The 25,690-nt window shown below is 46.7% G+C and overlaps 3 protein-coding genes across 12 annotated transcripts in view; 2 read left to right on the top strand and 1 right to left on the bottom strand.

The window, feature by feature from the left end:
- The window catches only part of UROS (uroporphyrinogen III synthase), a 31,940-nt gene extending 31,476 nt beyond the window's left edge, over window positions 1-464 (top strand). For 2 of the 3 annotated variants that reach the window (XM_003922106.4, XM_039464974.2), the window contains one exon: window positions 20-464. In XM_003922106.4, coding sequence (XP_003922155.1) covers window positions 20-157 — 138 coding nt within the window. In that variant the 3' untranslated portion in view covers window positions 158-464. The remainder of the gene's footprint in view (window positions 1-19) is intronic. The other variant, XM_074383071.1, reaches the window with a different exon arrangement.
- On the top strand, window positions 435-25,002 carry MMP21 (matrix metallopeptidase 21). Of its 6 annotated transcripts, XM_074383069.1 has the most exons (11): window positions 435-523; window positions 2,545-2,690; window positions 2,898-3,014; window positions 7,690-7,813; window positions 8,056-8,186; window positions 9,467-10,007; window positions 10,603-10,742; window positions 10,983-11,124; window positions 12,673-12,930; window positions 15,523-15,695; window positions 16,268-17,320. In XM_074383069.1, exons 4-11 carry the CDS (start codon window positions 7,732-7,734, stop codon window positions 16,565-16,567), a joined length of 1,767 nt encoding a protein of 588 aa, XP_074239170.1. In that variant the 5' UTR covers window positions 435-523; window positions 2,545-2,690; window positions 2,898-3,014; window positions 7,690-7,731; the 3' UTR covers window positions 16,568-17,320. The 6 variants fall into 6 exon arrangements, with proteins under 6 accessions (XP_074239170.1, XP_074239168.1, XP_074239169.1 ...); XM_074383067.1 differs by lacking the exon at window positions 435-523 and having other exon boundaries at window positions 547-2,690; XM_074383068.1 differs by lacking the exon at window positions 435-523 and having other exon boundaries at window positions 547-2,690; window positions 2,898-7,813.
- EDRF1 (erythroid differentiation regulatory factor 1) overlaps window positions 17,381-25,690 on the bottom strand; it is a 43,766-nt gene continuing 35,456 nt past the window's right edge. For 2 of the 3 annotated variants that reach the window (XM_003922107.2, XM_074383064.1), the window contains 2 exons: window positions 24,896-25,047; window positions 17,381-19,895 (listed from right to left, as the gene is read on the bottom strand). In XM_003922107.2, coding sequence (XP_003922156.1) covers window positions 19,721-19,895; window positions 24,896-25,047 — 327 coding nt within the window. In that variant the 3' untranslated portion in view covers window positions 17,381-19,720. The remainder of the gene's footprint in view (window positions 19,896-24,895; window positions 25,048-25,690) is intronic. The other variant, XM_074383065.1, reaches the window with a different exon arrangement.

Here is a 25,690-nt window from a genome sequence, read left to right as displayed (position 1 = left end):
CTCTCTTCTGTCTTTACAGTTTGCAGCCATCGGCCCCACTACGGCTCGCGCGCTAGCCGCCCAGGGCCTGCCTATAAGCTGCACTGCAGAGAGCCCCACGCCACAAGCGCTGGCCACTGGCATCAGGAAGGCACTCCAGCCCCATGGCTGCTGCTGAGTCAGCCACCTGGCGCTTGCCTCATGCAGCCTTCCTGGGCTGGGCTCCTCCCAACGGGGCTGGCTCTGGATGGAGCCAGGCATCAGCAAGGGCTCTCAGGAGCTGATGCCACCAGACTCCTGCCTCAAGCCTGAGTGGAAAGCACCTGAGGACCGGGAATCGGGACCTGACCTGGGGCTGGGATCAGGCCCACGTGCACATGACTGCCCTCTATGGAAGCCAGCTTGAACCCTAGCCTTGTGAGAGCTTCCTGTGCCCAGCAGAAAGGAAATCAAATAAACCACACTGGCTACCTGTGCTTACTGAGTGTATGGTTACTGGCTGTGTGTCATTTTAAGTGCAAAGCTGTGTTCAGGGAAGAGACAGGTATGCCCACCTCTGATAACCCACAAACCTGGTATGAATCAGAAAATTGCTGTATATACCGTAGATTTATTCATACTATAAAAAGGACCTTGAAGTTCCTGCTTGTGAGCTAAGGACAATTTTAGTTTAAGTATAGAGACTTGCTTTCCTTCAAAGATACAACTGCGGCATTAGACAGACCATCTGATCTCTCAGGAACCTGAGGGGCTGGGGAGGTCAATATTTACTGAGAAGAGGTTCATGTGCAAATGCAGAGCCCTGTAGGAAGTCTTTGGAAATCTGTTCCCAAACTTCATCCCCACTTTTAAAATATTGGCCTGGAATTTAGGCTGAGTTGACTGAAACCCAGACTTGTCTGTTAGTAGCATGTGGGCTGGTGGTGGAAAGGTGCTGCCCGCACGCCTCTGTTTCCTTGAAAGATCCGGCTGAAAGGCATTTGGGCTCCACATCCCTCATCTCCACTCCTCATAGCAGCCCTGAGGAGTGGACGTTTCCCTCGTTCCATTTTTCTGGTGAGGAAACAGGCTCAAGAGTTGAAATGATTTCTCAGGGTCACATAGCTAGTGAGTGGCAGAACTGGAATAAAATTAGAAGAAATTGATGAGCATAAGCACTTAGACCTAGACTCATGAAATTCATCAGCCACCTCATATGAGATTCATAGTAGTAGAGAGGTTAGAATTCAGTGATAATTGTTCTCCAAATCTTGAAGTGTGTGATTATATTCTTTGAGAACTGTTCTAAAACTGGATTTTGGTGATGGCTGCCTGAAATAACCACTTGCCCCAGGAGATTAAGTAAAATAATTGGGCAAGCACTGTTTCATGCATGTTTTTCTCCATAGTACCAAAGTGAAACAGATTAGCCCATGAACTAAGAACCTGGCTGTACATCAGAACCACATGGTGTGCTTCTAAAATGAAATTGCTCAGGCCCCACCCCCAGAGATTCCCCTGAATTGGTTTCTAGAATAAAGCCCAAGCAGGAGGAGGTGTTAGAAGCTCTCCAGGTGCCTCCAGTGTGCACCATGTTTGGAGACCGCTGGATTCCAGGAACAGGGTCCCCCGTAGCTGGAGTGCAATCAGGAACATCCTCATGCATGGTGGAGAGGTTGGAGAAACAAGACAAGCCCAGAAGTGAGGAAGGAAGAGGAGGAGAAGTCCAGCTGTAAGCAGACAAGAGTGAGAGGGAGGCGTGGGCTTCAGAAGCACAGGTTGTTGAAGAAGGAGGAGGAACACCCTGTTGCAGGGCAGAGAAAATAGGTTCCTTTTCATAGCCTTAGGGGCCAGGGGGCAGAATCAGAGACAAAGGTTCACTAAATGTCTACGTGCTATTAAATGTCACATGTGTGTCCTTTCATTCCCACACAACCTGAAGCCACCTTTTGAAGAGGATGTGAGGCTATTGACTGTTCTGGCGAAGGCTTGTTTCAGATGGAGCAGGGCAGGGCATGGTTAAAGATGGATCTGTTTGGGGTTTGGAAGGCAGGGAGCTCGTGCATGGTCGGGAGATGAGCAAAGCAGCAGGTGCGTGTCCTTGGCCATTGGGTGAGTCAGGAGCTGGGCTTTCTTTGACAGTTGGGCTGGAGATTCCTGAGAACATGAGAGCTGAGTAGGTAAAAACCAGTTTGAAAGGCACTGGTGAGAAACCCTGATTCTGAAGTCATGGTGGGGGGGGGCAGAAGGTAAGCTCTGTAATTACCCAGCTCAAGAAAGTGAAGCCTAGGGATGTCACAGTCATTTCTTCTGCTCACCCTCCCATAGGGCTGCAGTTTCTATTAAGGACAATAATTATGTTAACTAATCATTCTATGGCTCGGTGGCTAGATGGGAGAGAACAGAAGCTTATGTAAGGCTTTCCGTCAAAGATACAACTGCAGCATTAGACAGACCATATGATCTCCCAGAATTCTGAGGCACTGGGAGGGTCAGTATTTACTTCGAAGAGGTTCATGTGCAAATGGAAAGCCTGTAAAAAGGCCTTAGAAATCTGTTCCCAAACTTCATTCTTACTTTTTACAGATCCAGCTGTTCCTGATGTGCTGGGGAAAGTTCGGCGTTCAGTTTGTAGATGTTCTGGGTGACTGAAGAGTCAACGTAGGAAGCCGGGTTGAAGCCAGAGTCTCACACAACACCCTGAGTGGCAATAGGGCCACCTAGGATGGCGAGTGAGTCACCCCCCCTCCCCCCACCAGCTCCAGAGTAAAGCCCCAGCAGGCTGGGTGGCCAGCCTCCTGGTGTGCTTCCTGGGGATCAGAAGCGACAGAAGGGTGGGGTGGGAGAAGACACTGAGAAGATGTGCTGCACAGGGTTTTCCTACAGTTGTGTGACCTACATTCCCTCTTTGCATCACCCTCATGTGCCTTCCCCTCCAGCTCCTGGACTGAGGAGAGTTGCTGAAGAAGTTTGTGCAGGGAAGGAATAAAGGATCATGCAGGAATTTGAGAGCCAAGGCAGAATGCAACTGGCCCCCAGGCCTAGGTGGGCCAGCGGTAAGAACTGAAGGTTTTCCCTCTGGACCATAGAGCCACAGCTCATTTATGGGACATGTTCTCAGACACTGTTCTGAGTTTTATGTGCTTTAACTCATGAGTTACATGTAGCCACACACACAGTTAAATGTTAATACAACTTCCCTGTGAATAGAAAGTAACAAAATAAAAATATGTGTTGTATACAAGTCTTCAGAAAATAAACTAGTGGGAATCATTTTACTAAGAATTCTAAGGAAGTAGGTGACAGGGATAGAGTCAGTGAGGTGGTATCAACATTCATTACCCTGGAACAAGAATTCTTGATGTTCAGCAAAGTATGAGGCCATTTGGAATAAGAACTACATTTCCCGGCCGGGCGCGGTGGCTCACGCCTATAATCCCAGCACTTTGGGAGGCTGAGACGGGTGGATCACGAGGTCAAGAGATCGAGACCATCCTGGTCAACATGGTGAAACCCCGTCTCTACTAAAAAAAATACAAAAATTAGCTGGGCATGGTGGCACATGCCTGTAGTCCCAGCTACCCGGGAGGCTGAGGCAGGAGAATTGCTTGAACCCAGGAGACGGAGGTTGCGGTGAGCCGAGATCGCGCCATTGCACTCTAGCCTGGGTAACAAGAGCAAAACTCCGTCTCAAAAAAAAAAAAAAACTACATTTCTCAGCTTCCTTCACAGGTAGGCATGAGAGTGTGATTAAGTTGTAGCCAAGGGGATATAGTTAGATGTACACCCCTGATATCATTCTTCCTTTTTCCTGGAATGCAGGTATAAGAACTGAAGCTCCAGTAGCCATCTTGGGCCCTGAGATGACATTGGGGAAAGGAAGTTTTCTAGAACAAGATGACACTGTGGGCACAAAAACCATCCCACCTCTAGACTTCTTGAATATAAAAGACATGTCAACTTCTATGTCGTTTAACCCACTATTACTATGAGATTTTTCTTTTATAACCAAACCTAAATGATAAAATAATCAAGTGAATTGGCAAACATCAAGATAAACCTTTTCAGAGTTTGAATAAAATGCTCTTTTAAGAAAATCTTGGCCGGGCACAGTGGCTATTGCCTCTAATACCAGCACTTTGGGAGGTCGAGGCGGGCAGTTCTCTTGAGGCCAGGAGTTCAAGACCAGCCTGGCCAACATGGCAAAACTCCTTCTCTGCTAAAAATGCAAAAACTTAGCCAGGTGTGGTGGTACATGTCTGTAATCCCAGCTATTCAGGAGATGGAGGAAAATTGCTTGAGCCTGAGAGGTGTAGGTTGCAGTGAGCTGAGATCATGCCACACTGCACTGCAGCCTGAGTGACAGAGTGAGACTTTGTCCATCCGCGCCATCCTCCCCTCCCAGCCCACTCCTCCCAGTCACGTCCAGCCTTCTTTCTTCTCTACTGTTGTAGGTTTGCCCAGCAGCTCCCGGCCTCAGGACATGTGCGCTTGCCCTTTCCTGATAAAGGAAAATGTACACCACTCCTGAGCTCCCAGTCACATGTGACTGAGTCCCTCTGATTTTTCTGCTGTTGCCCAGATTTCATCCGCACAAGAGATCTTTCCTGCTCACCTGAATATTCACTCTTCCCCCTAGACATTCACCTGTCACTATCGGGATTTTTCATTTCTTTTTTGTTTATTTTGTCTTCCCTACTTAGAATATAAATTCCATGAGGGTAGATGTGATGGTTTACACTGTGTCCATTTGACTGGATTGAAGGATGCAAAGTATTGATCCTGGGCATGTCTGAGGGTGTTTGTTGCCAAAGGTGATTAACACTTTGGTCAGTGGCTGGGACAGGCAAACCCACCCTTAACCTGGGTGGGCACCATCTAATCAGCTGCCAGAATATAAAGCAGGTGGAAAAACAGGAAAAGGCAAGACTGGCCTAGTCTCCCAGCCTGCATCTTTCTCCCATGTTGGTTGCTTCCTGCTCTGGAACATCGGATTCCATGTTCTTCAGCTTTGGGATTTGGACGGGCTCTCCTTGCTCCTCAGCTTGCAGATGACCTATTGTGAGATCTTGTGATTGTGTGTGAGTCAATACTACTTAATAACATTTTACATATATATATATATATATATATATATGCCCTGATAGGTCTGTCCCCCTAGAGAACCCTAACTAATACAGTAGAGAATGAATTCATCATGTTCATTTCTGTCTTCCTTAGGACAGTAATAAGTATTGGTTTCATGATGACAGAATGGATAACAGCCCCACACAGGCAATGTGCACACCTGCTCTTCTTGGCAGACCTTTGACATAAAATTCTAAGCTCTCACCTGCAAAGTCACAGTGCCTAAAAATCTTTCATTCATTTCCTGCAAGCTCTCTGGATGCTGGGGTAGACATTCCTGCAGTGAACCTGAACCTCTCCTTACTTTTGCCTCCCCATACTCTGTCCTTTCCTTGCCCCTGAGGATCAGCCCCTGCAGGCATCTATGTGACCCACCAAGAAGAGAGGAGGAACTGGAAATACTCAGGAAAGTGGGAGATGAGGGGGTTGCTTGCAGCGCAGGAGCCCACGGGGAAGGGGCTGTAGTCATGAGTTTAAAGGAAACGGATGAGGAAACGAGTGCTCAGCAATCTGCAGGAGACAGAAAGCCAGATCCGCCCAGGGTGCGGCCCCAGCACAGGGGTGGTGGGAGGCTCTCAGGCAAGGGCTAGGTCAGTGTCTGTGGGATCCGAACTGGAGAGGGTGAAAACCAAGGATCCAAGGCAACTTAAGTGGGTTAGGCAGAAGGACTTTCAGCACCCTCAGCGCAATTGGGGGTCAAAGGGCCGTGCGATAGAGACAAGAGGGTGAGAAGCTCCAAGGAGAGCCAGCAGTGGGCATGAGGGGCTGCCTATGTCTGCAGGATCAGAGGCGCAGTAGTCCAGGGGGTGGCAGGGCTGAGCCAGGCCATGCCATGGGTGACTTGACTGGAGTGGAGGTGAGGATCTTCAGCTCAGAGTCACGGTGGGGGAGGTCAGAGCAGTGCACCGGTCCTTCACAGGAACACCAGGGTCAGCCAGGACAGCGGAAGGACCTGGAATACAGAAGACCTCTGCAAGAAAAGGGGAAAATGCATCATGGGGAGATGACAGCTACTAGGAAGGCTGGAGGTGACCCAGAAACCTGTCATGAGGCTCACAGGAGCAGGGCGCTTCCCTGAGTGGAGGCCATCATCGGGGATGGGAACACCCATCCTGCCCCTTGACCTCTGCAGCCTTCACCAGAGAGGGAAGGGCCAGCTGTAGTCTATTGCAGACAGGTTTTAGGGAACAAGAAGCATGTTATGGGTCCTTCTGGGGACAGACTAAGTGTTTAGTTGCTTCTATTACGGTCATCTAACTGCTGCACCCACCAACCCCAAATCTTAGCTTCCACACTGTTAAGTTGTATTTCTTACTCCTGTCACAGAGCAGTCAAGGGTTCGAGGGTGGCCTTCCACAGGGGCATTCAGGGATCCAGGCCACTTCTGCTGGATGCTCCGCATCGGGCCAGGAGTTGAGGGAAGAGAAATCATAGAGAATACAAGGGTGATCTCAGAGTTAGGCCTGCAAGGGGCACACATCACTCTGTCCATTTTTTTTTTTTTTCCTTTTGAAACATGGTCTCATTCTGTCATCTAGGTTGTTGTGCAGTGGTGTAATCTTGGCTTATTTCAGCCTCAACCTCCTGGGCTCAAAAGATCCTCCAGCCTCAAACCCCTGCCAAGTAGCTGGAACTACAGACATGCAGGCCACCACGCCTGGCTAATTTTTGTATTTTTAGTAGAGATGGGGTTTCACCATTTGCCCAGGCTGGTCTTAAACTCCTGGACTCAAGCAATCTGCCCAACTCAGCCTCCCAGAGTGTTGGGATTATAGGTGTGAGCCACCATGCCCGACCCATGCCGAGCTAATTTTTAAACATTTTTTCCGTAGAGTTGGGGTCCCACTATGTTGCTCTAGCTGGTCTCAAACTCCTGGCCTCAGCTCTCTTGCCTCAGCCTCGCATAATGCTGGGATTATGAGTCTGAGCCACTGCAACTGGCCTCTCCATACTTTTGTGATCAGCCCCATGGACAGCTGTGGCCCAGTCAGTCTGCACTCTGTGGAGGACGTCTGCTCAAATAAAAGCCTGCTTTGGGGAAGGCTCTGTCTTCAAGATCCCAGAGAAACTTGAGGCTTCTCCATGAGGGGAAAGTGGGTGGGCTGAGGTGATTCTAGTCTATCCTCATATAAAAATCTCTACCCACAGAATGGGACACTGTGCAGTTGTTAACTAGAAAGATAAATACTTACATTCAGAAACAGAAAAGTGCCTGTTACGTTGTGCTGACTTGTAAGGAATAGAGAATATAGTTTATGTAAAATGGAGACACACAAATACTTCTTTAGGCACCTGCACATATGTATCTGCAAGAATGTTCACTGAAATGTTACTACCAGAATCACAGAATTTTTTCTTTATTCTCACTGCTTTTACAATTTATACCATCTACTGATTAGATCACCTTTATATAAAGAGAAACAAAAAGAAAAGCCACACACAAAAAGTCTGAGAAACAAACTAAAAATCCCCAAACTCCAGTTCACCTAGAAAAAATGTGGCCCAAACTGTAAGCAAATTAACGGTCAGGGTTTTTAAACTCAGGCCCAGTTCTGAGATGTACATTGTTACAGGTGCGGCCTTGTGCCACTGTTAATTCCGCAGCTCATTTAGCGGCAAGCTGGCCCACAGCACATCTCCATAGAAATGGAACCTGCAGGGACTGGAGGATGTAATTACCCCGGGATATGGCAAAGAGAGGAGAGGAGTTCTCACACCAACAAGAAAGGTGAGCCTGGGGTCTTCAAAGGCAGCACACCCAGGGCCTGCCACGTGGCCTCCAAGTGGGCACACTTCAGGGTTGGGTGAGAAATGCTTGGAAACCTGGGTGCTCCCTTCTGGGCGGCTTATAAAAGCCACCCCAGGTCCGGCTCCTTAAGGAGGGGTGACGGGGACGGGGACGAAGCCAGGCAGGGAGGGCAAGGGCTCAGACCAGGCCAATGCTCGCCGCCTCCATCTTCCGTCCGACAGTGCTGCTCTGCTGGCTTGCTGCTCCCGGGCCCACCCAGCCTGAGAGCCTCTTCCATAGCCGGGATCACTCGGACCTGGAGCTGTCCCCGCTGCGCCAGGCCAAGCCCATTGCCGACCTCCACGCTGCTCAGGTAGGAGAGGCCAGAAAAGCAACACCCCCAGGCACAGGATGCCAGCTGTGTGGAGGCAGAGAAGGGTCAGGCAGGCTGGGCTGGGAGGGAGGAGTAGCTCCTGTAGCTCTCAGTGGAACAACCATGAATCCATGCTTAACCCGATTCGACAACCCCACAGGTCAGCCCTAGTGAGAGAGAAACACCAGTGCACACAGACAACAGACTCAAATGCCAAGTGCCTTTTCAAAGTCAAGCATGGTACTGTAGTGGCCAAGGCACTGTCCGAAGGTATTCTGTGGCTGCTCACATGCCAGTCTCTGGATGTAGAGAAGCGGATGGCCCTGCAAGGTTCCCTAGCACGGCAGTAGTGGGATCCTAACAGAGCTGTCTGGGGTGGCATCCGTGGACTTCACCGGAGTCTGTGGTGAAGCACCCAGGAAGTCCAATGCAGGCAATCCCCTCCTCCAGAGAGTCATGTTGGGGGCTGAGAGTGGACCAATGAGGCCCCTTGACCTGCCCTGGCATTTGGTCCTGTGGTCACGACAGGCTGGAGCTGATGCTCAGGGGCAAGTCCAATTCCCAGCTCCCATGGTGCCCCAAAGGCCAGGGCAGGGAGCAGGAGAGCCGCCCTGTAGCCAGGCTCTCAGCAGAGTGGAGCCGGCCTCCTCCCTCCCTTTGCACAGCCATGAGGAAGCCCCCAGGTCCTCAGACCCAACCACTGCCAAACCCCTCAGTTCGAATTCCCAGCTCTCAGGACCGGCCTCTCCAAGGCCTTCTCTGCGCTGTGGCCGCACCCGGCCTTCCCTGGCACCCCCACCCTGCCCCGCAAGGCCTCAGTGAGCGCCCTCCCCAACCCGGACCTCTCACCTCCTCCCGCCATGTGCTCACCCAGCTGCCCAGTCTCCTCGGGCCCTGTGGCGCCTCTGATCCGGCCTGGCGCCCATCCAAAGACTCGGGACTGCGCCCAGGACTCGCTCCTGTCTCTATCTCTCACTGCCTCTCTCTATAGACCTCGGTCGCCCTGTCTTCCTATTTCTATTGCTAACTCCGTCTGTTTCTCCCTGCCTGTCTCTCTGCTTCCATCTGTCTGTCTCTCTGTCTCTCTCTCTCTGCTTGTCTCTCTCTCTCTCTCTCTCTCTGCTCTCTCTGCTTCTCTCTCTCTCTCTCTCTCTCTCTCTCTCTCTCTCTCTCTCTCTGCTTGTCTCTGTCTCTCTCTAGAGAGTCTGGGGCAGGCAGCCCGGGTGGAGGAAGGCCAGGAGGGAGGCGGCCCGGGATTAGGGTGCGTTTCTCTCCCGCAGCGGTTCCTGTCCAGATACGGCTGGTCAGGGGCGCGGGCAACCTGGGGGCGCAGCCCCGAGGGGCCGCCGGAGACCCCCAAGGACACCGCCCTGGCTGAGGCGGTGCGCAGGTTCCAGCGGGCGAACGCGCTGCCGGCCAGCGGGGAGCTGGACGCGGCCACCCTGGAGGCCATGAACCGGCCACGCTGCGGGGTCCCGGACACGCGCCCACCACCCCGTGCCGCCCCGCGTGCGCCCCCGCGCCGGCTCCCCAGAGCCCGCCCCAGGCGCTCCCCGCGGGCGCCGCCGTCCCTGTCCCTGTCCCGGCGGGGTTGGCAGCCCCGGGGCTCCTCCGACGGCGGGGCCGCCCAGGCCTTCTCCAAGAGGACGCTGAGCTGGCGGCTGCTGGGCGAGGCGCTGAGCAGCCAGCTGTCCGCGGCGGAGCAGAGGCGCATCGTGGCCCTGGCCTTCAGGATGTGGAGCGAGGTGACGCCGCTGGACTTCCGCGAGGACCTGGCCGCCCCCGGGGCCGCGGTCGACATCAAGCTGGGCTTTGGGAGAGGTAAGAGCGCCTCGGGGACCCCGGCGCGCCTCACCCTCACCCTGCCTCCGCCACCTGCAGAATGGGGGTGCTTAGCCCTCCCAGCCTGTCCCAGGGGCACCTGTCAGAAGGGCAGGCGGAGCCTCTGGTCAGTGCGGTCTTGTCAGAATCGCCGTCACCCTGCAGAAAGCCTGGTGTGGCCTGCGGCGACACTAGGGCCGGCCCCGCGCACAGGCTGCTGCCCCGCCTGCTCCTCAAAGCCCCACGCAGGCGTCCTGCCTGTGCCTCAGGCTTCCCTAGGGAGCAGGGGCCTCAGGACAGGGTGGAGTCACGCACAGGTGCCACCACCTCCCCCATGCAGCTGGACAAATGACTGAGCCGCTTTGCAGCCCCATCTGTGACCCAGGGGTGCTCAGGGCTGTCTTCTGGTCTCACTGGGTTAATGTCCAAGCATGAGAAGTACAGGGACACGGTTGGCTGAACCGGCCTCCACTACTTCATGTCCGCCGCAGAGGCGAGGATCCGCCCGGATCTTGCCTGGATGAGGCCTTTGTGCCATCTTCCCAGGCCCCCAGCTGGGCTCTCACCGGGACCACCTCCTTCTCCCCATCTCCAGGCCGGCACCTGGGCTGTCCCCGGGCCTTCGATGGGAGTGGGCAGGAGTTCGCACACGCCTGGCGCCTAGGTGACATTCACTTTGACGATGACGAACACTTCACACCTCCCACCAGTGACATGGGCATTAGCCTTCTCAAGGTCAGTGGTCCTGAGCTGCTCATGTTGATAGGGCACCAGCAGTGCTCACGGGCGACGTCCAGAAAGTCCAAGCTTTTCCCGGGCAGTGTCCGCGTCCTCTGAGGAGGCAAATCCGTGTCTGGCCAGGGTTCCCTAGTTCCACTGGCGCTCCCCTCTTCACAAGCACGGGCCTCTCATCTGTAACACAGGAATCCGTCACCCAGGCTTCGCCCAGCGCCATGGTCTGTGTTCCCCTTCTAGGTGGCCGTCCATGAAATTGGCCATGTTCTGGGCTTGCCTCACACCTACAGGACAGGATCCATAATGCAACCAAATTATATTCCTCAGGAGCCTGCGTTTGAGTTGGACTGGGTGGACAGGAAAGCGATTCAAAAGCTGTACGGTAAGAATGCCGGGGAGGGCAAAGCTCACGGAGGACACTCAGTGTTCCCGAGCACAGCAGGACCCTGCTCACTCCTCACTGGGAGCCTGGGCCCAAGAGCACAACGTTGTACAACTGCGCCACCCAAGAGTAGCCACCCTCTAGCTCCGTGATAGTAAAATGTGGTTCTGCCCACACCAGTCCCTCCTGTGTCCTCTCTTGCACGTGCCACGTGCATTTCTTAGGAGGACCGTGAACACAGCAGTTTTCTCAACACGAGCTCCCCCCCCCCCCCCCGCCACTGTGCTGTGGCATCCTACCAGAGACACACACACTGGAAGCCCTGGGAGTTTACTGCAATCCCACGGCAAAGAGCAGCTTAGCCTGGCCAGGATAAGTTCCAATCTATTTAAAATCGTTCAGGCCAAACGTTCTAGTGGTTATTTAATTAAAGTGGTTAGTGATTTAGCACAGAGGCCAAGGGAAGAAAGCTGTCCTCTTCTCCATTCAGATGTCCCTAGGCTGGGCACAGTGGCTCACGCCTGTAATCCCAGCACTTTGGGAGGACAAGGCGGGCAGATTTTTGATGTCAGGAGTTCGAGATCAGCTTGGCCAACATGTTGAAACCCTGTCTCTACCATAAATATAAAAGTTAGCCAGGCGTTGTGGCACATGCCTGTAATCCCAGCTACGTGGGAGGCTGAGGCAGAAGAATCACTTGAACCCAGGAGGCAGAGGTTGCAGTGAGCCAAGATTGCGCCGCTGCACTCCAGCCTGGGTGACAGAGCAAGACTATCTCAAACAAACAAAAAAGTCCTTAAGAGAGACCACCCCATTTCCGTTCTCACATTCCCCATACTCAGCACTCTGTGTCTTTGGAGGTAACAACTGCCAGGACACACTGACTTGCCCCAGTGGAAATCTTGCTCTGACATGAGCCCAGAGTTAAACTTCTCTCTAGTGAAGTCAAACTGCCGTCAAGCTGTCAAGGGAGGCATTCACGAGCTACATTTAGGGTGGTCAACTGTAAATAACTGCATCCAAATTGAGATGCTTCGGAGAGCAGCCTGGGGCACGTGAGCCAGGGCTGCAGCAGGCACTCTGGTGCCTCCAGCTCCCTCTACTCAGCCACCTCAATCTTTTTTTTTTTTTTTTTAAGATAGGGTCTCACTCTGTCGTCCAGGCTGAAGTGTAATGCCCTGATCTCAGTTCATTGCAGCCTCAGTTCTCAGGCCTGTCATCCTTCCACCTCAGCCTCCCAAGTAGCTGGGACCACAGGCACCATGCGTGGCTAATTTTTGTTTTCGTTTTTCTTGTAGACTGGGTTTCACCATGTTGCCCAGGGTGATCTTGAAGTCTTGGGCTCAAGCAATCCTCCTGCCTCGGTCTCCCAAGGTGCTGGGATTACAGGAATGCACCACTGCACCTGGCGCCACGTCAGTCTTACATGGTGTCTTGCTTAAAGGTGTTTTTATAGAAAGCCCCAGCTTTGCAACTGTCTTCATTCAAGTCACACACGAAAAGATAAGTTTTTGCACCATATGACAAGAGGCTGTTTTTTTTTTTAAGGCTCCTGTGAGGGAACATTTGATACGGCATTTGACTGGATTCGCAAAGAGAGAAACCAGTATGGAGAGGTGATGGTGAGATTTAGCACGTATTTCTTCCGCAACAGCTGGTACTGGCTTTACGAAAACCGAAACAATAGGACACGCTATGGGGACCCTATCCAAATCCTCGTTGGCTGGCATGGAATCCCAACACACAGCATAGATGCCTTCGTTCACATCTGGACATGGAGAAGAGATGAACGTTATTTTTTTAAAGGTACAGATTCTTCATTCATGGTTCTATTTCTCTTATTAAACAAATGCACTCAGAAGGAAGGTCTTGAGCCCCTACCAAGAAATCTGTTGTAATGCTCTTATCCTCACTTGCTTAATTTATATCTGCTCTATCAGACTGGAAGCTCTGAGAGCACAAGGATTGAGTTCTATTGTTTTTTGTTTGTTTGTTTCTGAGACACTTTCACTGTCACCCAGGCTAGAGTGCACAATCATGGCTTACTATAGCCTCCTGGGCTTAAGTCATGTTCCCAACTCAGTCTCCTGAGTAGCTGGGACCATAGGCTCACGCCACTACACCTGGCTTAATTTAAAAAAAAAATTTTTTTTTTTTTTGTAGAGATGGGGTTTCACTAAATTGGCTAGGCTAGTCTTGAACTCCTGGCTTCAAGCTGTCTTCCCACCTTGGCCTCTCAAAGTGTTGGGATTACCACTGACCGAGCCCCCTGATCTTTTTAAGAAGGCACTTAAGTCACCGAATGAGTGAATGAATTCTACTATGCATTAAGGGGTTTGCCAAAAAACTAACAAAGGGCCCTGCCTGCATGAGTTTTAATCTCGTTCTAGAGGAAAAGAAAACTCCTTGGAAGCCTAGGAACAGAAGTGTTTTTAAGGGTTGGCCAAGCAGAAGAGGTGATCATTGTCACCTGGAATTAGATGCTGGTGCCTCCAGGAATCAGATCTTGGCCTAGACTCAAGGATGGGTGGGATCTGGGATGTCCAGAGAAAGGTACCCAGAATGGTGAGTGGATAAGGGTGTGGAAGTGTCAGAGACAAGCAGTAGAAGCCAAGCTGTGGGGCTGAGAGTGAAAATGCCACAGAGCTGGGAGACTGGGGTCCATCAGAGTTGGCGACAGACTCACACAGGATGAGATCAGGCTAGAAAGGCAGGTGGGCCCAACCACGGAGGGCCTCAAATGCCAGGGTCAGGGGCTGGACTTCACTGGGCAGGCCATGAGGAATCAATGGCAATTTCTCAACAGGGAAGGTCAATGTTTTGCTGGAAGGCAGAAGCTGATGTGGTGGAGCCGGGGGGTCATGGGGAATACACAAAGAAAGGCAGGTCTGGGACTCTCTTGCTGTCACTGCTCCTTACTCACCTGGTCTCATCCAGTACCCTGGGCCTCATGCATGAGTCATACTGCCTTTGCAAAGCCACACAACACAGAGTCCAATCACAAGCACGATTTTGTGGTCACTGCTTTTTCCTTCCCCTTTCCTACCCAGAGTCAAGTTATGTACTCCCTCTGCCTGAATCCTGGTAATATAACCATAAGGCTTTAACTTGCTCAAAAAGACTTACGGTGAGAGCCAAACTGAATTAACTTTATATGCAAATTTTACCATAAGGATCCTGTATATACATTTGGTCTTAATTTTCCTTCAGATTACACAAAGGAAGAATTAGTTCAGTTACATAAAGAAATCACCTGACAGCGGACTTTTATAGTTCAGGTCTTCCAGAGGTAGAGGCACATCTTTCAGGACCTTAAGAAGTCCCAAACTAGAATTAAGGTTGGCAACACTCAAAGAATCTTACGGAATTAGGTCATCATAGGAGAACTCCTACAATACAGCTGTATTTTATTCTTGGAGCTTTAAAAACATCTTAATTTGCTATGAATATTTTGGATTAAAAGAAATTCCTGTCAGAGTGAATTGCATCTCTAACTGGACATACATCACATTGTTCTCAAAGGTGAACTTTTCCAAACATATTAAATATTTGGTTGCTAAGGAATGTACTGCTTGGGGTGCTTTGAGTTGTGAACACCAAAGAAATGTGTTTAAGTGGATTTAGTCTATGTTGGCAAGATGCCACATATTCAGAATTAGGAACTAACAAGAGCCTAAAATAACCCCCTACTGATTTAGAGCACGGAATTAGCATTTGAACTTTGAAACAAAATGGAGCAAGTTCCATTTCACGGGACAGTGTGGAGTCTCTCTGCAATTTGGAATTTGAGAGTCCTGGCCTGCATTCCTGGCCAGTCGCTTCAGCTCTCTCTATTCCAGCGTCCTTATTTGTAAAATGGGTGTGGCGGTGGGACTAGATGACTCTAAAACCAAGGTATAATCCAATCATAAGGATCACAATTTCTTCTGCAAAAAGAGGGCTTATACCGATTAGGATGGGAAAATGATTCCAAGCTTTGGGCCACTAACATTAAAAGGAACAGCTTTAGACTATAAAGGAAGAAGAAAAAACCCTGAAGACACTCAGGTAAAAAAGACATTAGTTTCGCTGTTTTGTTTTTGCTTTTGATGACAGCCGATAAAATGATGTTCACAGGACAGGGTTTGCTTTTGCTGTGAAAGGCAACCAACATTCCAACTGCAGCAATGACGTTCAAGAAAAATGCATTCCCTGGGCTAAATCTAGAAGTCATTGCAGACCTGGGACATCACTGAGTGGAGGCTTCTCTCAGATGCCGAAAGCCCCGCTTCCTCCTAGAATCATGGCAACATGCCGTACAGGGTTGCCTGAGACCTATCCTAAAAACTATCCTCTTTGTCACGTTTCCTGTGATTTAATATTAATGAACCACATGAATTTATTTTCGTTGGCTCTCAGGAAATCAATACTGGAGATATGACAGTGACAAGGACCAGGCCCTCACAGAAGATGAACAAGGAAAAAGCTATCCCAAGTTGATATCCGAAGGATTTCCTGGCATCCCAAGCCCCCTAGACACAGCCTTTTATGACCGAAGAAAGAAGTTAATTTACTTCTTCAAGGAGTCCCTTGTAAGTAAAGGCTCTTCAGCCTAACATTGCTTCTGTCATCCCAAATAGAGATTTGTCAGATGACCAAGTGCCTATTTAAAAGCTGTGCTTGGCCTGGCACAGCGGCTCACGCCTGTAATCCCAGCACTTGGGGAGGACGAGGCAGGTCGCTTAGCTCAGGAGTTTGAAACCAGTCCGGGAAACAAAGTGAAACCCATGTTTTGGTCTCAACAAAAAATACAGAAATTATCCAGGTGTAGTGGCACATGCCTGTGGTCCCAGCTGCCTGGGAGGCCGAGGCAAGAGGATCACTTGAGCCTGGGAGGTCGAGGCTGCAGTGAGCTGTGACTGCACCACTGCACTACAGTCCAGCCCGGGCAAGAGCGAGACCGGTCCCCCCGAAAAAGAAAAAACAAAAAACCTGTACTCACGTCAGATCTAAATAGCAATGGCAGAGCATCGCAGATGGAAAATTTGGATGTTCAAGTCTAAAGAATTTGGTACAAAATCTGAGTTACTTATCTCATTGTTATAAATTAACCTAAAATATGAGTAATTTTCAGAAGAGCCAGTCTATCTAATTTGCTTTGCAGGTATTTGCATTTGATGTCAACAGAAATCAAGTACTTAATTCTTATCCAAAGAAGATGACTGAAGTTTTTCCAGCAGTAATACCACAAAACCATCCTTTTCGAAATATAGATTCTGCTTATTACTCCTATGCATACAACTCCATTTTCTTTTTCAAAGGCAATGCATACTGGAAAGTCGTTAATGACAGAGACAAACAACAGAATTCCTGGCTTCCTACTGATGGCTTATTTCCAAAAAAGTTCATTTCAGAGAAGTGGTTTGATGTTTGTGATGTCCATATCTCCACACTGAACATGTAATGAGAGAAAATGGAAAATGGAGATTCAAGTCATAGGACTTCACTAAGAGAAAAATTCTGATATTGCTTATAAAGAAAGCCAGATTTTCAGTAGCTGAGGCAAATGTGGCTCTGTAAGTTAAAACCCAATGGAAAAAGCCTTAGTTGAACTTTTAAAATACTTGATTTAAAAATCAGTTGCTCAGGTAAAACATAATTCATAACCTAGAAAGGTTAAAAACAAAACAAAAAACAAAACTAAGCACCCAAAGATCTTTGTCCGCGTTCTGCTCTGTGGGGCTCTGCCCATCCCAACTGCTTGCCCACCTGATTTATGGGAGTTGGAAAGGTGACCAGAGCCATGGGTCAAGCTATCAAGGAAGGAGACGCCATGGGTATGATCTTACTGAGGGATTTGATTGGAAAGGTCATGGAATTCAAATGAATTGCACTCCAAAGTCCCTGTCAGAATGACATTTCTCTAATGACAGTATATAAAAGGCTTTCAAGTCTATTTCTCTCTTGATCTTCACAACTCTGTCAGTGCGGCAGGATGGATACTATCGTACACATTTCCAGTCATATTGACCAAAGTTCATCTGCTGTATCCGGCCAAAAGTCAAACGCGGTGGCAGCTCTGGGCCCTCATCTCCAAATCCCAGCCCAGGGTCCTCTGCACCATCGTGTTTGAACAAACAGGCCTGCAACCCAAATGGTCCTGAACAGAACAACTCTTCTGGTTCACTGTAATTCACTTAGTGTTCTCTCCTGGCACTTTATATGACAGTTTACTTAGGTTCTAAAGACCAGACTACCAAAAGGAGACTCTTGAAGCTAGTTGGATAATTTTATTTTTCCAGTATCAGTTATATCCAGGATAGGCATATGTCCCTTCAACTTTTACATAATACAGCTATTAACTCTTAACCCGAACGAAACCCGATGTCATTCGTAACGAAGTGAACAAATCTGGGCAATGAAATGAACTAAAATGGTTTCAGTAGCCTCAATGATCAGGCCACAAATACCAAATTTCTTCTTCTAAAGAACAGCTAACACACAGGTAGGTTAAAAATAGCAAATTACAAATATATGTTTTAAGGATCTTTGTCTCCCTGTAGGAACTTTCATGTTACTGCTTTGACAAAGGAAGATGGCTATAATTTATACTTACATAAGAACAAATTTTCCTCTTGACTGAAAGGCTGTTTCAGCCAAGGAGAGGGGCTGGGAGAAAAGATAAGCAACTCTCATACCTCTAACCCAGCTCATTCCTACTAAGTAGAACATCCCTTTGAATTCATTAACTCAAAAGATGACATATCATCTTGGATTATAACCAACAGAAGTGTCTAGGTTTATCCAGCAGGGCAAAGACAGTTTTATTATGTGTGCACACTTGCTACAAGGGGAAACCGAATGACAGTGGTCCTGAAATGGAATATTGCTGAATTTGTACAACTGTTTTACAATGTAGGAAAAACTTGAAATGTTTCAGTGATTAATTTTTGCAAACTGATGCAAATCTGTTCCAAGGAAAATGCAAACTAAGTAAACAATACCTAAGTGGACAAATGGCGAGAGAGAATTCTGCTAAGCTCTGATGGATGTTAACTCACTGTCAATGGGCTGGGTATGGTGGCTCACGCCTGTAACCCCAGCACTTTGGGAGGCTGAGGCAGGTGGATCCCTCGAGCTCAGGAGTTGGAGACGACCCTGGGCAACCTGGCAAAACTCCGTCTCTAGTAAAAATGCAAAAAATTAACCAGGCACTGGGGTGCGTGCCTGTAGTCCCAGCTACATGGGAGGGTGAGGTGGGAAGATCCCTTGAACCTGTGAGGCAGAGGTTGCAGTGAGCTGAGATTCTGCCACTGTACTCCAGCCTGGGTGACAGTGAGACCCTGTCTCAAAACAAAAAAATCTCGGCCAATGAAAACACCTGGAAATCTCTGTAAAAGAGAAAGAAGCCTCTTTTACATCATAGCTCAGTAAAAATTTGGCGTAAAACCAGTTATTCCAGACAATTTCCTAGTATAGTTGGAATGCCTTCAGAGGTGTAGTCAGTGCGGAGGGGCTAATGGCCACTGTGGAGGGCCCGCACAACTCACCTCAGCTACCTACGGGCCTGCAGGGGGCTGGCTGGATCTCCAGCGCACCTGCCCCCAGGCCTAGGCAGCACACCTACCCACAGTGGCATCATGCACAGGACTCCAGACCTTTACCTCACCTTGAAAGAGCCTGTTTTCCATGTTACACTGCCTTGAAATTGAAAATATGAATTATGAACAAAGACAGCCTTGTGCACTGTAGCCATTGCAAATAATAGGGGATGCTTGTGTGTAACAACAAGAGCTGTTCAGCGGCAGTAATAAGGAAAATATTCTCGGGAAATTTAGTGGACAGCAGAATGTTAATGTTAATGTTTTGAGCTTGACTTTGTAAAGTTTATTAATTAGACTGAGTTCACATCAAAACTCAAGGTGAAGAATGGAAACTGGAAAAATACAAAGACATTTTAAATAAATAGTTTATTTATTCAAAATAGTTTTCTTACCTTATTCACAGTTTCAAGTTTAAAATGAAAAAAAGGGATAGTACCTATTCTTGATCAACTGTCATATAAAGTCAAAAGTGAACCCTTCAGAACATGCATTAAATACAGCAAACTGCACAACAGCTAGTCTTGGAACAATCCTGCACTGAAGCTTATAAAGAACGCAACTTTTTTCTGTGCAATTTAAAAGAAAACGCTGTAGACGTACAGAAGTCTCCTTAACCCACTTAAACCTGTAATATCATTTGGATAAAAGTTCTCTTGACCAAAGTAACATTTTATCCAAAACAGTATTTTAGACCCATGTAGCTTGACATACTTTGAAAATATGTGAACGTGTAACTGCATCACAGCAAGTCTATTAATACTGAGGTACTATGTACTTCTCAAAGAAATAAACAGTGGAAGCTTTAAGGTGGATTCTGATGTCAGCACGTCAAGTGAAGAAGCCACAGAACTCAACTGTAATTTGTCTGTCACTTAAGATAACTCTGTGTTTCCACTGATATGCCTGTTTTAAATGGATATTTTCCTATTGTTTAATGGAACAAAGCACCAAATGAACAAACCGGCTCCGAGTTGAAGGCACTGACAGCGTGTCTGGGACGCGGCTCTGTGCAGTCACTGAATGGTGCTGCTGCTTGCTGCACTGCCGGCAGTGGCAAGCTGGCCCAGCAGGTGGACGATAACATTGATTCTTTCCAGAAGAGTCGCAGTTTTGTTTGCAGTCGCTCTCAAAAGCTGGGAGTAAATGTGCTTGTTGGTTTTGAGAACTGTGTCTTCTTCAATGTTATTGCTAGGGTTAAAAAAGAAAAAGAGACAGGTAAGGGACCACCAATGCCTCCCGACAATTCAGAGGTCCAGAACACTGGCCAGCGACAGCCCAACAGTCACTCTTCACAGAGCAGCAGGGCTCCACTCCTGTCGAGTTCAGACCTGCCTTCTTTTATCTATTGCTCACAGGCCTGTTTCTAGACATTGATTTCAATACATCACTGAAATCCAGCACTCGTACCTTTTATAAATATTTGAATGCCTATTATGTACCAGGAACTGCTCTTGACAGAGAACAAAACAGGCAGAAAGAAGCCCCTGCCTTCATGGAATCTGTGTTCTATTGAAGTAGGAGTTTGTGGGAGGGGAGTGGAAGCACCAGGGGAGACCACAGTGAACAAGAATGTGATAGAGAGCATGAAGAAAATGCAGTGGAGCTGGGCGGGCGAGGGCAGAGGGAGCTATGCAGTATCTCCTCCGTTCCTCCAGCTCGGCCCAAAGCGCCATCCTGTGTCACACGCACACATCTAAAGCCACTGTTGCACTGCTGTCTCTAGAGCTAGAACTACCTAGGATTTAAACACGGATTCCTGACTGACAAGAACTGCATCTCAATTTACCCTAAAAATGTTAGTGCCGTTCTGTATGAAGAATGCCCCTCAGCTGAAGAGTACTAGACAGTACTCTACTTTAAAACTATTTCACTTTACAGTTGATCTTGAAAATATTTACCCCTTACGATGGATGGGTGAATTCTATTTCTGTTACTACTGGAAAGGACTAGTAATTAATTACATGGCAGTTCATACCTAGCATTTTTTAAAAAAATGAGTCCAGGTTAAAGACCCCTGGCTCACATAACCAGGTAACAGATAACAATTCCACAACTCTTTACAGTGTCCATGACCACATCTGAGCCTTACAATAATCCCATCTCCTCAGATAGGCAAGGACTAGCATTTTTATTTTACAGACGTAAAACCTAAGGCCCAGAAGGGTTGATAGTTTGGATTAAGGTCAAAATGTCATGTTTTCCAATTTCAAATGCTATGCACTTTCACCTCTTTGGGGCACAAAATTTCTCCCTTCACCCAAGAGCTTGCCAGTCAGGCCTGCTAGAGAGCAGCCAACAGTGCCAGCAGTGCACAGCTCCCCTCCCCCAGAAGTTCCCCTTTCTTTCATTCCTGGCTCCATCCCTCCTCCACAGGAGCTCCCCGCAATTCCCACTTCTTTTATCAGGCAAATCTCCTCCTGCCTTCCCCCAACAGCCACAGCACAGCAAAACCGACTGTTCCAAATGCATTCCCTATCTGTAATCTGTGCCTAAGATCAGCTATATTTTAGTTTTGGGGGAGAGTTAACAGTCACAGAACCCTTTAATAACCTTATAGAAAATTTAAATTACTCTGACAGTAAATCAAGGCAATAGCACTGAATATAGAAAAGGCATTTGAAAGATGAATTATTCTTTGTGGACAATGACCTCACACTGCCATTTTACTACTAGTTGGGCATCTAAAGGTAACTGGTGGCTGCAGGGATTACAAACGTAAAATCTTTTGATTCCTAATAAAACTTTTAAATAATAAAATAAATAAAATAAAATAAATAATAAAAATGAATCTTAAATCTTCATCTTTCAATTTCCAACTTCTACAAATTTCTACAAATCATGCTTTCCTTAATGAATTATTATCAGTAGTCTCATGACCTATGACCCCTATACAGAGGGCTCCATCATTTCATCATTTTATCTCCCTTTTCACTAATCTTAACCAAATATTAAATGTACACATTTAAATGGGAACAACCCATAAATCTAAAAGATTTGTTCTTGGCCCTGCAGCAGAGAGCTCCCTGAATCTTCAGAGATTACTTCTACTTCTTAGTTTTTCTTTATATTAAGTCCCAAAGCCACCAAAATGTCAAGAGGCCTGGATCTGTGAAAGCAATGAGTATTAAAATACAGCAGAAAAGTAAATTCTAAAATCAAAAAGAAGAAAGAAAAAACCGTTGGCCTAACAAACTGCTCCTGCTAGAATTTGTAGGCCAATGCCAATGCCGTTGTCATATGATGATGAAATACCTGCATAAACTGGAAATGAAAACACAATTTTTTTTAAACAAGTAAAAATGCATCTTTCCCTGTAGTTCTACATGAGTCTTATAAACTTAAGACTTTAATTATTAAGCCCTGTTTATTTTTTTTTTTGCCAGATGGCATGAAGTGGAAAAAACAGTAGTTAAAAAATAAAAATTTATTTAACACAGCCTCTCAGTATCTGTGGAGGATTGGTTCCAGGATGCTCCAGAAAACTAACACCTGAGGAGGCTGAAGTCCCTGATATAAAATGGTGTAGTATTTGCATTTAAGCTGTGTACATCTTCCTACATATTTTAAATCACCTCTAGATTACTTATAATACCTAATACAACGTAAATGGCTTATAAATAGTTGTTATACTATATTGCTTTTTAAATTTATATTATTCTTTTTTCTTTTTCTTGAGACGGAGTTTCGCTCTTGTTACCCAGGCTGGAGTGCAATGGCGCGATCTCGGCTCACCGCAACCTCCGCCTCCTGGGTTCAAGCAATTCTCCTGCCTCAGCCTCCTGAGTAGCTAGGATTACAGGCACGTGCCACCATGCCCAGCTAATTTTTTGTATCTTTAGTAGAGACGGGGTTTCACCATGTTGACCAGGATGGTCTCGATCTCTTGACCTCGTGATCCACCCGCCTCAGCCTCCCAAAGTGCTGGGATTACAGGCTTGAGCCACCGTGCCCGGCCTTTATTATTCTTTATTTAATATTTTCAATCTATGGTTGGTTGAATCTGGATTCAGAATCCTTGGATACAGAGGACTGATAGTATTTTCTTTCTTCAAGATCTCACTCTGATTTCCCTTTATATTGCAAAGAGAATGTTCATGTATTCACTGTGAAATAACTAAGTCTGTGGCAGAGGGTATTTTCCTCTTAAAAACAAAATTATAGATGTTTTCATACCAGTGAAAAATGAAATATCATCAACTTAGTAACTAATATTTTTGTTTGGAAACTTGTCAAAGTATTTATTGTATTAACACAGTATCACATTTCACAGTTTAATAAACCTTAAAAAAATCAATAATTAGCTACATAAGACTTTATGCATCATGCATGAAAGCTTTAGATTAAAATAGTTTTCAGCAGAATATTAATAACCTAAATAAACAGAATCTTAGAAAACTTTCCATTAAAATAAAAATTACTTAGGTCATACATATGACTGTTATCGTTATAAAAGATAAAACTGAAACTATTACCTACTCCCAATTTCTCAAATGATTGACTTGTGAAAAATCAATGAATCGCATTTTCTTACATATCATGTATTTACATTGCCACCTTGTGGAAACCAATACAAATTTTAAAAATTCACCCACTGCTGTTAGGAAAAAGCAGAAATTCTTTTCCAGTCTTGTTACTATATGCACTATCTGCTCTGTCTTATGGCTCTTCAGAAAGATGGATGTCTCTGCTAAATCAGTGAGTCTATTAACATACCTTGCTGTGTACCACAACCAGGATATGGTATAGACATTAAGAGTTACCAATGAAATAAAACCTCTCCTTAGACTATAGAGAATTATTCAAAAGCATGTTTTTTTCTTTAAAGAGATGGGTTTTGCTCTCTCTCCCAGGCTGGAATGCAGTGGTGCCATCATAGCTTGCTGTGGCCTTGAACTTCTGGGTTCAAGTAATCCTCCTGCCTCAGTCTCCCAGATAGCTGGGATCATAGGTGTGAGCCACGGCACCCAGTCCAAAAGCAGTTACTGAAGGAAGTTTCTATTGAGGATGCAAAGCTGGAGAAAGTCTCTGGCTCAAGCACAAGAAACTACAAGGTCATGGCTTTTCTTAAATCCATGAGAGGTGGGGCAACCAACTAGCCTGAGACCTAAGGAGAGAGAGGCTGATGCAGGGAGAGAAAAGAGAGTCCTTCCTTACCCAGGCAGATGCAGCTGTACCCTAAGATTATAAATTGGTAAAATATACATAAGATAACTGGTGACAATGAATGTATTAGAATAAATGATTTTCATTTCCTTTTCTCTATTTTCCAAATTTTGTAATACGGCCAGATTGCACTTATATTTAAGAAAAGGGAGGCATATCATTTATATTACTTTCCTGATCTAGTACTTACTACTGTAATTTCAAATTAAATCAATAATGCCAGAATAACAACTTTGGCAAAACAATCTAAGTGTAACATGATGACGCAGGGCCATAAGGACATTTCTGCAGAGATGTGCCCTCTTCCCTCCTGCTTCCGTGTTCTGTCCTCTGCTCTGCAGTGCACTTGGCCCTGAGCATCAAAACCCAAGCCCAGACTCTCCATTAATGACAACATCCAGAAGTGTCACTAGAAATACAGATTCCAGGGGCATTCATCTCCCTCAGGGAATATTAACAATAGACTATTTGCCACTAGGCAGCAAGATTTTTTTGTTTCTGTAATTTCAGCACATAGAAGGCTTCGTGGAGAGAGTTCTTACCTAATTTAACAAGTCGAGAAGAAACACCATTTAAAATTCTGAACTATCCACACAGAAGACAAGAGAGAATGCAACCTATTTTTTTCTTTTTCTTTCTTTTTTTTTTTTTTTTTTTGAGACAGAATCTTGCTCTGTTGCCCAGGCTGGAGTGCAGTGGTGTGACCTCAGCACACTGCAACCTCTGCCTCTCGGGTTCAAGCGATTCTCCTGCCTCAGCCTTCCCAGCAGCTAGGATTAACAGGTGCATACCACCCCACTGGCTAATTTTTGTATTTTTAGTAGAGATGGGGTTTCATCATGTTCATTAGGCTGGTCTCAAGCTCCTGACTTCAAGTGATCTGCCTGCCTCAGCCTCCCAAAGCTGGGTATATAGGTGTGAGCCAATGTGCCCGGACCCTATTTTTTCTTTACAATGTTAATAGAGAATATTTTTATAGGTAGGGTGCTGGGAAAGAAATTCCTACAAATAACCACTTAATTTACCTTGTTTTCTTTTTAGTTGAAGATAGCAGTTTAATGGACTGAAGGAGAAGAAATGACAATCGAGACTCAAATATACTGAGGAGTTTCATCACTTCTTCTCGATTGAGACTAGGAGAAGCATCAGCAGCTGGAGCAGCGTCACCACTCTTAGGCTAAAAACAACAGTTATTTTACTTGAGCTACCCAACAACTGTAGTTTCATACCGTATCAAGTGATGGAACTGCAGTTTCATTAATCCAATAAATTTTTTAACCCCAAACAAAACAAACAAAAAGCACACCTGCAATCATTTTGACAGACTAAAACACATAATCAGTATGTCTCAGCCCAAACAGGCACTTATGTAGAAGAAATTAATCCTGACTTTCCAACATTAGACACGGCAGGGAAGTGTACGGTACTATACAGGAGTTGACCAAGCAGGGCTAGGAGAGCAATAGGTGTGTGTACCAGGGGGGCTTCAGGAAGCTTTTAGCAACAGCAGAAGATAGCGTGAAAGCTGGAATGCCCAGAACTAGAAATTCCTTCCTGAGGAGCCTGCTTAGGCCCATTCACCATTCAACTGCTCTCAGGCATTTTAGTGGAAACTACAAAAGAGGGCACAGGCCTTTACTTTTAAAACATAAAACAAATTCCCACCACCACCAACAAAAAACTTAAGAGACTTTATAATTTGCTAACTATGGTCTTGTTGAGATATATTACTTAAAAATATTTTAAAATACTTGCAAATTAAAGAAGGGAGATAAATAATTCTACCAGGCAAATATAACAAATCATTGTTAAAGTGTTTT

Source organism: Saimiri boliviensis, chromosome 12, assembly GCF_048565385.1.
Source record: "Saimiri boliviensis isolate mSaiBol1 chromosome 12, mSaiBol1.pri, whole genome shotgun sequence".
Lineage (NCBI taxonomy): Eukaryota > Metazoa > Chordata > Mammalia > Primates > Cebidae > Saimiri > Saimiri boliviensis.
The sequence above is the reverse complement of the archived record's forward strand: the minus strand, read 5'-3'. Positions and strand labels throughout refer to the sequence as shown.

Coding starts and splice junctions, on each gene's coding strand:
- MMP21 (XM_074383066.1), top strand. CDS start 9,047: ATGTGCTCACCCAGCTGCCCAGTCTCCTCGGGCCCTGTGGCGCCTCTG. Junction 10,008..10,602: donor CAAGCTGGGCTTTGGGAGAG/GTAAGAGCGCCT, acceptor CCCCATCTCCAG/GCCGGCACCTGGGCTGTCCC. Junction 10,743..10,982: donor TGGGCATTAGCCTTCTCAAG/GTCAGTGGTCCT, acceptor TTCCCCTTCTAG/GTGGCCGTCCATGAAATTGG.